Below are 12,042 nucleotides of genomic sequence, written 5' to 3'. Positions count from 1 at the left end.
ACAAACTGGACCTTTTGTCTTACTGTGAACAACAACTTTTTACAGAAAATTCACAGAGAAAAGAGCAAAACTCTGATACGCAGTTGACATAAACAGGGGCTGTACATGTTACAGGGTGAGCTGGGGGTTAGTAAAATTGATATATTGTTTTTTTTAGGGTTTCTTTGGGTTCCACCCCAACACAACAAGAGATCAGAGAGAATATATCAAATGTGTTTATTATTTTAGATTTAAGACTGGGGTGGCCTCGATGCACCTCCGAGCAGATTTTATCACTCTTAACCTCAGAGGAAAATCTGGTAAAATAAGCTTTAGAACCATTAAGAAATCAGGACTTTGATTAAGATTATCAGGAGGGGCGGACCCAGGCCAAAAATCCACACACACAAAAAAGCTACAAATCTGATACAGAACAAAGTCATGGGGAAGTGTACACAAGCCAGATCTGTAAATCTGTATCATTTAACCACCGTCTCATCTGGACGCCCTGCCTTGACCTCTGTGCAGTCAGAGGATGTTCACTCAAAGACTGTGTCAACAACAACGTGGAGAAAACACACACGCACACACCAGCTGCTGCCAGCCTCTTTCCTCCGTCCCTGAGCTGACACTTCCCCCGTGGCCCCTCACATGTCTGACCTGTTGCTCCAGGCCCTCTGGGAATCCACCTCACATCCACAGCAGCCCTGATGACTGTTTGAAGGGGGGCTGCACACATCCTTTTTTCACAAAGAGGTCAACTCAATGTGTCAAAGATGACAGATGTAGAGGTGATGGGGTGGAGGAAAGAACAAAAAACGACCACACATATGTGAAGTAATTTGCTTTGAAATAAAATTAAAAAAGAGGGTCTGGGTTTTGCAATGCCCTCTCTGGATTTTTGACAGACCATGAGGCCTGTAAATAAGCATGAGCTCTATTCTATTCCAGTTAGCAGCCCCGGTTAGGTCACATTGGCATCCAGGAATAGCAGTGTAACAGTAGACAGACACAGTAGGGGTCTGGTCATGTCGGTCTGCATGAGGAGGTATCTGCAAATCTGGCAGACTTGTATGTTTGTAGTCTATAAACAGAACTCACATGGAGGCAGGGTAAAGTTTGGACTAAGATGACTGAGTGGCTATGGAGACAGCAACGTTAGAGCAGGTGTTCATGTTGCCACTGTGGAGCGACACAAAAGTACCATAAAAATGTAAGCAGTTTGAAAACATTTTGAATATAGGCAATATACGCTGGGACTCAAAGTTATGTACACACCTGAACCATGTCAATTAAAGCATTGTCAGAAATTCGGCGTACAAAAGAACTAAAATCAGCATAACATGTCAAGAAAATCAGATCTGAAGTGAAATGCTAAAACATGGCATCACCCTGCAGCGCAGGCTTATTCGGACGTCCAATTGCGTAAAGAAGATAACACAAGTAGACTTTACTAAAAGCTTGACAGAGAAATGTTTAGTAAATGACTGCCGAACAAAATGTAATCTCACGTTGACTCATGGAAGGTCCAAAATAATATTGTATTACATGTAGTTTACAAAATGTAAGGCTTGATGTTTTATTTTTCAGGTTTTCAGATGGGGTGCGGTTTATCTGGCCAGAAGTTGGAAAAGCTTAAGCAAGTATTTTTTGTTTGTTTTTGTTTTCCATATTAGCAACTCGTGCCCGAACCATTCTTTCTTTTGACACATAATAAACCCAACAAGAAGCACTAAGTCTTCTGCAGTGCGGCTTCATGTCTGTGGAACTTTTCTGTCAAGCAACACTGGCCAACACTTCACAAGCAACGACTTCATTATTTTAATAAAAATACAAGCTCAAAACAACTTACTTTAACTCCAATGAATGAAACTCCTCTCTCCCTCCGTTGTTTTCATCGCCTCTGCTGCTCCTTTAGATACAACCACGTGTTTTTCTTCCTTTCGGAGTTATTGAGGAACAACACGAGCGTTTATGGCTTTTTTGTCCCGACGCGCTTTTGTTATGATAATCCTAAAAAAAAAACCTTAGAATCTAATATATGCTGCAGATAGCCTGTTTGAATGTTCACAATGGAGAGCTTGTCCACTATAACACGGCTTCATCCACCGGACCGATGCGTCGCTTGGTATATCCCGGTTCATTCAAACCAGTGCGGGAGTTTACAGTCATTGTTGTCCATTGTTGTCTCTCAGTGCCACCACCAACACCCCGCTATTCACGCAAGAAAGACGCTATCTCATACTGCTGGAGGAAAACAGCTGGCTCACACAGTCAGTCAGAGAGAGAGAGAGGGAGAGAGGGAGGGCTGTCAGGGAGCGTAAAGGAGTGGGAGAAGAGGAGGAGGAAGAGGGGATGGACAAGACTGGGAGATCCTGAGTCACAGCAAGAGAGAGGAAGGGGGGTCTTCAAAAACGAAGACTCCAATAGAGGAATTAAAAAACACTGGAGTTATAAATATATTAATTTAAAACTGGTATCTGAATCAAGCCATACAGTTTTAGCAACATCGGGGACATGTTCAGATCTGTTCGACTTGTGGACCTTGGACTCCGTCCCGACTTTTTCAGGGTGGCATAAAAGTTTATGAGACAAACATACAAATGATTAGTTTCCCAATGTATAATTTCTTAACTTCTAAAATGTGACACAGTAGAAAACTCAACGTGGGCAACGTCTTCTTGGTTTTATTATTTAGGTACTCAAAAAGAAAATGTTTGTAAAAGTCAAAAATTGGTTACTTAAAATATTGCAAAAAAAATTCAGCACATTGTAAAAAAAATAATAATGACATTCTGTGGTACAGAATAACATCAATTCACTTTTTTGTCCAGAATCTGACAAGGAAAAAAAGCCAATCAGTGTTAAGGATTCTGGGGTGGCAGACAGGGTGGTCAGTTAGATGAGGGCCTGTATCACCCCTCGACACCTCATGAAAACAGCCCACGTTTAAGCTGTAATGTTGTAAAAGATAACTGCCAGAGTGCATGCCAAGCTGTGTTTCCTCACAATATTGTTCTTTTAATTTAAATGGTGACTTTTGATAAACCTCTTCTTCTTCTTCCGTATTTAAAGTACTTAGATAATAAGATAACGCTGCTCATGCATTGTGGCTCTTAAAGCTAAGACATTTGACAAGGAAATGTTATTATGTGTGTTTGTTCACACAAACTTCATGCTACCCCTGCAAAGTCTGAACACGCCCCTTTGGTAAAGTTAAGAAAACACATAACATGTTGTTCAGAATGACTCATGTGAAGTTCCCCTCATCAATGCTGTGCTTAGAAAAGATATACATTAATTACCATCTTCAGACACTACAGGCTCCACACATGCTGTTATCATTTATTTCTCCACTCACAGTGTGAAGTACTTCAGAGGTTTTGCCACAAACTGACTCTTCTTAGTGTCTTCCTTAGTTAACATTAAGATTACTTCTCGCCTTCTGTTCCCTCTGATTGGCTGAATCGAGCAGACAAGCCTTTATCCCTCTACAACAGAAGCTGAACAAAACTGGCTTAGTTTCTACATGCCCTGTTATTGTTTGGATTTTCCTCTACTGACTCCTCTGATTTAAAATCCAGGCAGATCACTTCCAAGTGCTTGTTGAGCACTTCTGCAACATGTGACAATGCTGACTTGTTGCTGCTTGCTTTTCCATTACTGCACCATTTCTTTGCAGAGCAAACACACACTAGGTTTTGGTCTTAGCTCATAATGCATTCTCTGGACACTACAATAGTCGTCTTGTAGGAAGCATTTACATACTGTACATAACTGCAGGGAGTGGTGAGTAAATGTTGTGTAATCAGCTGAGTCCGATCCATTTCCTGTTGTAAATTTAGATCTGTATTAGCAGCCATTAACACCAAAGGAAGCGACTTCAGCTCGTCAAGATCCTGAAAGTGATTTCTGGTTTACCCACACTCATTCTTCACCCTAAGACCCTCTCTGGAGCTAGAGTCAGATCTGTCTGGGGCAGAGGGGGCAGTATAAATATAGCCTTGTGTCCCCACTCAGGTTACCCAGGTTGAAATACCAAAAAAGACAGAGGGCCATGTTGACATGTTCTACATTCATTTGTCACAAAGTCAAGCAGGAGACTGGATACTAGAAATGAAAAGTATAAGTTCAAGTAGACTGCACATTTCATTAAAGTGAAGTGATCATGCATATAATGTAACTGCAGAGTGTGTGTTTACGCAGCAGTGAGGAGGGAAGTGAGCACTGTGAGTAATGATGAGTGGCGTCATTGTGCTCCCTCTGGTACTCTGATGTAAACTTCTATGAATGTCCATGACTGAACTGAAACATTTCATGGTTTCCAGTATTTCAAAAAAAAACATTCAAAATCAACTGACATGAGGGTGGACAAAACTACTCGTACTACAACAGGAAACCAGAAGTATTCCGATACAAATGCAGCGAAGATAAGTTACAAGATCATCCTTGATTTAGTAACGTTCTCCTTTGTGTTGTTGGTGGGTATAGGGGTCTAGTTCATTTTGCCTATTTTCCCTCTATTAAAGTAGTTCTATACCTTCAAAATACCAGTCCCAGGGGATCATCTCATTAAATCATTCCACGCTATTCAATCTACGAACCACCCAGGATGCATCAGCTTGAAATTCAATTTCTCTCTCCCTCTGGTTTCTCCAATACCTGCATGCCTGAGCACAGCAACTCGTTAACTCATTAACCCAGAAACCTCAGGCTGTTCTTCAATCGATGGCTATTTACAAGCGCAGACTGCATTTTATTGAATATACCTGCTGGCTTCTGTGCTGCTTTTTCATTGACCAGAGAGCTGTTGGACCGATTTGAAAGAAAATGAAGTAATAAATGAGTCGGCAAGTAAAATTACAGCAGAGTAAAACATAAACCACAGAACCTTTCATGTCTGGCTTTTAGTTTCAAGGAAGGTTTGCATTATTCAATCCGAAGGACAAGCAATGTTGTTTCCAGCTGCAGCAGAGTGCATTATGGGACATATGTTTGAGCTCATTCCTACCTTGTGACAGGCGAACTGGCTTTGTGACTTGAAGCCCGTCGACTGAGCAGAGGTTCCCACAGGGGTGCAGGGTGATGATCCCAGACCTGTTTTCTATGTAACAGTGCTGGGCTGCGACCCCAGGGCCCTGGATACTGATGTCCATGGAACCATGACCCAGTGTGGTCCGACCTGGAGGGATGGAAGAAGAGTTACAATGGTATAATTGGGTGCATTAATTGTGGATCACTTTTTACATTGTAGAAATAATGTGACCTCTGATTTAAAATATTCAGTACATAGTGTGGATGTGATCATTATTAAGCTGTTCCTAAACATGCAGCTTACCCAGAACATTTCAGGACGTTTTCAGGGTGAGCTGCATGTGTGAATGCAAACAACCACAGTTTTCAATCTGACTTGACCAAGCCTTTTTTCCTGCCAGTTTCTTAAATCATCTGGGTTATTTGTTGTCATTCATAATGAACAAACTTAATAGCTGTGATGCAAGAAAATCTTGGCCTCTTATAATAATTCTTAAGTAGTTGAAGACCTCTGCTTTAGAAGAGAACATAAACCTGAAACAACAAGCTGAACATGGACCCCAAACCGTAAAGGAAATTACACCCTTCACAAGTGAGAAGAGTTGGGGGTTATACTGACCAGAGCCTTTTCTAGCCAACACACATTTACTGTACACACACTGTCTCACACACGATTCTCTTAACCTGACAAAACCTCTGATAGAGGAATCCCCCTGCATACCAGTGTGCAGAGGCGCAGGCAGACACAGGGAGGCCAGCAGCAGACAGTCATACAGACAGAACAAAGGTCAGCAGACAGAAACACAACATGAACTGCCTGCAGCTCGCACTAAGGCACAGACAAGTACGAAACATTGATATGGAGGAGATAACAGGGTCAGGTCAACAGCCATATAATGTTGCTGCTTGTGAATGGTTATAAATGTAATAAATCCTTCTTATTAAACGATAAAAGATTAATTAAAGCCAGTGATTAAATAAAGTCTGGATACATAAACGTTTACCAAATAGAACCTGACAGAAATTAACTACGTTAACACATCTACGTTGTGTGTGTGTGTGTGCGTGTGTGTGTGTGTGTGTGTGTGTGTGTGTGTGTGACAGCTGAGTGTCTCACCTTCTGGAAGTGGCAGCAAGGTGATGGCTATACTCAGTCGTCCACTTCCAAGGCTGACCAAGTGAGGGCGCTCAGCCTGGAACTTTAGACCCTTTCCGGTCTCGATCAGGTCCAACGGTGTGCTCTAGAAAAGAAAGTCAAAGATGTGCGCTTAAATGTACATTTTGGTCCAGATAAATAAATAAAGTTGTGTGAAATAAATGGCATTCTGATTGGTATTTTTCTACAGAAGCTAAAGATGACAAAAAGTAACACTGATGACAAAGTCAGTCACAGATTTGCAGACGATGCAGCAAACTTAATGTAATCTGTAACCCTCTGTCTCTGTTTGCACGGCTATGTTGGGACTGAACAAATAGGATAGGATAGTATAGGACCTAATAAACTCCCATTTCCTGTTCAGTATAGCTCAACTAAGTGGTTGGGCATGACACATAACATGTTAACATGTAGCATCACGGGGGGAGTCAGAGATAACACCCATGTTTGTGTTTATTTATGAGGGGAAACATCTCTAACATTTAAAAACTTTGTGTGATACTTTTAATTTAACATAAGAATCATCACTGCACACTCAGTATCGACTAATAACTTTAATTATTTTTCACTAATTTAAAGTGATTTACTGCAGATGCTTATTTTGAAGAGAAAATAAATGACTGGTTTAGGGTCACTTATTTGCATTTTAACATACACTGCATCTTATCTGTCCCACATATGAGCCCTTATTTTTCTTATTTACAACCCGTGTTCATAGACTCAGCCTCTTGAATGGTTAGTTATCCGTGTGTGCTAATAGGATTATGTGATTGTAGTAGTGCCATCAGTGGAGTGGGGTCAGGCCTAAGAGGATTGCAGAGAGAGACGGGCTGGGAGGTTAACTGGGAGTTCTGGGAGAAGAGGGGAGGGGCCAGTGAGGATACACTGCAGGATTCATGCAGCTTTTTGTGCTGTGTGCTGCTGCTCTCATGTGGTCTCTGCAATGTAATGTAATGCACAGGTATTAATATGCATTATACATTGTTTCATTCTGCACACATCTTATTCTAAGTCTATGTTTCCAAAACATAATTAGTCTTTCCTCATCAACCAGTCTCAACAATTGTAAAACACATACAAAATAAAATGATTGATGAACACAAAATATAATAAAAATATGTGTCGTCTTCATGATTGTATCACACCTATTAAAAACAACAACACATTCAAGTCAATGCATCATTGTGCTTGACAAATCAGAACATTTTTTCCAGTTTATTTTCTCTCTTAAAGTTGAAATCGGGTCTTTTTTTCTCCGGGTTTTGCGTTACAATATTTTTGAATCTAAATAACTTAGTAGATTGGTGAGCGTGAATGCAGAACAAAAGACTGTTTTGTGTTAAAAAATCTCTAGAAACTTTCATCAAAAATGATCCAAACCCTCTTGGATATAAACAGGCTAATTAATCTTTTGAAAATCAGCTCGTATTACATTTGAAATCTTCACTTGGTCTTTATTCATACTCCTGTTTGTTATCTGCAGCATTGTTCCAGTTTTCCTGCGGGAACCATTAAAATTTAATGTCATCGTGTTTGGCCCCCTTATTCCGTTTCTTTTAACTCCCATGCATGCATAACAAAACAAACACACGCACATGTGCACGCACACACACACGCACACACACACGCTCAAAGCCTTTCCTTTAATGCCTGATAGGATTTTCAGAGCCAGCAGGTGGGAATCACAGACATCCAATCTCCAGCTCTGTCTAATTACTGACTCGGGTGAAGATTCCTGCTTCACAACATGCTAACATATGCTGTCAAGAGGCGTCCCAGCTGTGCTGCCTGACCTGACCGGTTCAGCCTCAAACTCTCCTATCCGTCATCTGTGGAGACTTTCAGAGCCAAAAATGTGCCAGAGCATCCGCTGCATGGTGACATTTCACATCAGTGGATACAGTTATCAGGAGAAGAGAGCGCTCACTGTGTTTTCAAAGTATTCACGCTGGAAACATGTAACTGACACACACACAGCTGATGATGGGTGCCAAGTCTCGAACAATGAGGCTACTGACTCTTCTTTAGCAGTGTTCTAACGATACAAGAATTCAAAGTTTATTATGATCTTTTTTTGTTTTCGTATTAGAGCAAAATTAGAAGTCCTAGGCACCCAATGTCGGGAAAGTTCTTGTTTTATTATACTTGCAAGTATACTACATTAAGCCATATTTACACCTCTGTGACATGTCGCCTTTAAAGCAAGAATATGTAACTCTTCATCGTTTAAATAGTAACTCAAAGGACGCTCAAATCTACTCCAGATATTTCCCAGAGGAATTGGAAATGTGAACGCAAACAGAAACATTTTTTGCTTGGACTTTACCTCGAGTTTCTCCTGCCAGTATTTTTTCTTGCAGCAAGTCAGAGTAGGCTGATGTGAGAACGCCGCAGGATGTTCAGTGGAGAATTCACCTGGAGCCAATAGGAGGGGGACTGACGTTTCTGTACTGTGACTGCTGCATGGTGCATAGAGTGTCTGCACTCGACCCCTACGATCTCCATGCATGTAATTTAGCAGTTGTGTTTTCTGTTCATCAGTGTTGTTCTCTGCTCAATTGTTCATGTTGTTATTCCGTTGGACTACACATAGCATTGATATGAAGAAAAATATTGTCATTATAGCATTGTGTAGCGGACTCTGCTTGCTTCTTAGTTTTTTCACTTCACGTCTTATCTCAACAGACCCCCGCCTCCCCTCCCATCTGACAGGGATAGTCTCCAGCTGTTACAGCCAGGTCGGGAGAAAATCCTGAGCAGTCCTCCCGTAATTATCGAGATATTATCTGTAGTGCATATTTGAAAAGGGCTAAACTTGATCTATTAGTAAAGTTGTTGTCAATGTCTGAGTCTATGTGCCTGGGTTTTATACATGTTTCTTGTGTTTACCTGGCTGAAAAATAATCTCCTGGAAATTTATATAAAACTCCCTGCGATGGAAAAAAAACTCCAAAGAAAATCCCCCACAGTCAAGTTTTGGCTTTTGTGACCAATTTTCTCCCTCTCTGTCTACTTTTACTTCACACAGAGTACAGACACACACACTCACCGTTAGCACCTGGTGCGTTTGCCGTCCACACTCCGGCATGATGTTCCTGTTCAGGCGATCCATGTCTACTAAGTCGTCCACAGCTGCCTGAGACACATGAAGATCCTGAGGGAGGAAGTGAGGACATTGCTATCAGCCACAAAATGAGTAACAAAAGTCGTCATTGGTGACTTCATCTCAGTGTGTTGTATTTTCATGGTCTAATATGGATACATCCGAATAACTAAGTTTTAAAAATGTCTCAAACCCACACATTTACGCAACAGTTTCTGATAAAAAAAAAGTCATCATATTCTTTGGGATGTTTTAAGAAGTGATTCATCACATCATCACAATCATAAAAGCTTGACACAGAAATAGAGCTTCTGTTCCCAATGAAAAACCATTATTACCTCACTCTCTTCTAAGCTACCAGACTCCATCGATGAACATATACCGTACATTTTACCAAGAAGAACACAAAAGTAGCTGGTCTGCCCACGTCCTGATAACTTAACCTGGTTGTGTCATTTTGTGTTGGAAAAATAAAGCTTAGATCACAACTAACCAGCTTAGCCAACAAAGCCACAATACAATAGTTTTATTATTGTCACTGAGTTTTGAGCTTTATTAAATGCTCAAACTGACATCTTTTTTTGCAAATATATTTGAGAATTATAGGTCTTGGACTAACCCTTCTCACTGATATATTATTACTGATATATTCATGCAGAACCATCCCTGTAACAGTTGTTACTCTGCTGTCAGACTCTATTGATGAAAATGTATATTGACCTTGCAGAACACAAGAATAGCTGGTCTGCTTTTACCTCAGTTTTGTAGTTGTTTGTTTAAAGAATAGTGTCTGGACATATTCTATGTTTTTAAAGACCAACATCACTCACAAACACAAATGATCCAGGCAGGTTTGGTGGCAATGAAGAGCCCGATGTAAGAGTTGTTTCTGGTGACATACAAACATATTAAACCTCTCTTAAAGGAACATTTACACCCCCTTATGTATGATCTGATATAAAAACCACTGAACAAAGTGTAGGAGAATAATAAAAGTATCTGAATCACACACAAAACAAAATCCAAAATTTAGTGGGATTCCCCCCTCTCCAGTCATCTTACGCACTAACGTGCAAAGGTGTGATTCATGCTGTCAGCACACAAACAACACAGAACAGATGGTAGACAGCATTTAGCAACACACACACACTCACACATTAAATCTCTTGGTAGCTGACGCATTTGTTGGAAGTCAGCCACCTTGGCTGAACCGTTGCCTCTCAGAATCTATCAAAACACAAAATACCTCCCATCTCAGTTATTTTTGGACATATTTCCATCAACTCAGCACTAAACCAACAGCTACAAATATATTCCCTGGTAAACATGTTCAGTTGAGGAGGTGAGAAAACACTTTTGCGGTCATTAAAGGAGACGTGAGAAGTGAGGAAAACAAAAGGAGAAGTAAGAGAACACAACATTATCACAATCACAGCAAATCAAACGTGCAAATCAAACCCTGCCTTCAGGAGAATGAAACTCTGCTGAGAGGCAGTCGCCCCCTTGAGGAACCCCCAAACTGAAAATCATAAACGGTAAGAAAACAAAAACACTTTTGTGCCATTTAGAAGCTCTTTCAAAGACAGACAGCTCCAAGCTTAGTCCTTCTTTAGATTTCATAAAATGTGAATTTTTAATTGTGTGCGTTCCTAGTCTCTATCACAATTACCTTCCTCCAGTTGTCCAGCAAATGTACAGCCTCCATGGTAACAACAAATAAATCCTCTCTGCTGCTCACTCACTCCTATCAGTGTGAATCTGATTGAACAGTCTGCTTTCTTGGACACTGCCTCTCTCCATGAAACACAGATTGTCTCTTTGTCCTGATCTCGCTCCTTTTGTCCACAGACTCACCGGTGCAGTTTCCTCCACAAACCGGCACTCAGGATCTGGACCTGTTGCTGCTTGCTTCACTAAACTGAGATCTACATTCCTGACTGGCAGGCTGCCCCAAAAGTCCCAGATAACAGAGAGACGTGTGTGTGTGCGTGTGTGTATGTGTGTGTGTGCGTGTGTGTGTGTGTGTGTGTGAGAGAGTGTAAGCTGTGATCAAAAGAGAGAAAGAGAAAAAAGAGGAAGGGAGGAAGACAAAGTGATGACTGAGCTGGTTTGTTCACATAAAGGTCAGAAATAAAGTGAAGAAGAGGAAGCTCGTTCTTGCACGATTCGATAGACTGAGCAACAAGTTGAATCAATAAATTATTAACAGTATGATAACTCTGCAATCACACTTTTTCATTACCCTTTGAAAAAATGTTTTTCACACAAAAAACACCATGACCAAAACTACATTCTTAATGGGTGAAAGGTTTTCCTTGATGTTCCTCTGCTGTTTAAAACCAACATTTTCCTTCTGTAAGAAAAACCAACCAATATCTGAACAAACTTGTATTCACAACAAAATGTGCCGCTTTACAACAGTTAAGGACTGCATCAGGGGGAATTTAATTATTTTACATTTGCACTGTTATTGAATTGTTGAGCTGAGTGTGAAGCTGCTGGGTTATTAGTCAGCCCCTCTGTCCGAGACCATGGTTCTCTGCTGGAACACAGTGGGGAGTGAGTTCTTTGCTCCAAGTGAAGGTGTACAAGTAGCTCGGGGTCTTTTCTCAAGTGAGGGTATAGGGAGGACCGTGAGCCAGACTGACAGATGTGCTCAGAGTCTGCAATAATGCAGGGAGACGTCGCTGAGCCTGACGGCAAAGCTATCCATTTTCAGGTCGATCTTCGTTCTGACCCTCACCAATAGGTCATGAGCTATTGGTCATGA

The 12,042-nt window shown here is 40.9% G+C and overlaps 1 protein-coding gene across 13 annotated transcripts in view; it reads right to left on the bottom strand.

Annotated features, from left to right (window-relative positions):
- phldb1b (pleckstrin homology-like domain, family B, member 1b) overlaps positions 1-11,209 on the bottom strand; it is a 74,975-nt gene extending 63,766 nt beyond the window's left edge. For 7 of the 13 annotated variants that reach the window (XM_079353530.1, XM_079353537.1, XM_079353536.1 and 4 more), the window contains exons 1-4: positions 10,942-11,208; positions 9,219-9,323; positions 6,131-6,254; positions 4,991-5,161 (exon numbers count right to left, since the gene is read on the bottom strand). In XM_079353530.1, the coding sequence (XP_079209656.1) occupies positions 4,991-5,161; positions 6,131-6,254; positions 9,219-9,323; positions 10,942-10,977 (436 nt within the window). In that variant the 5' untranslated portion in view covers positions 10,978-11,208. Of the gene's footprint in view, positions 1-1,831; positions 2,246-4,990; positions 5,162-6,130; positions 6,255-9,218; positions 9,324-10,941 lie in introns of those variants that run through there. The other 6 variants (XM_079353540.1, XM_079353535.1, XM_079353531.1 and 3 more) reach the window with 3 other exon arrangements.
- Between the last annotated feature and the right edge of the window lie 833 nt (positions 11,210-12,042).

Source organism: Symphodus melops (assembly GCF_947650265.1).
Source record: "Symphodus melops genome assembly, chromosome: 10".
Lineage (NCBI taxonomy): Eukaryota > Metazoa > Chordata > Actinopteri > Labriformes > Labridae > Symphodus > Symphodus melops.
The sequence above is the reverse complement of the archived record's forward strand: the minus strand, read 5'-3'. Positions and strand labels throughout refer to the sequence as shown.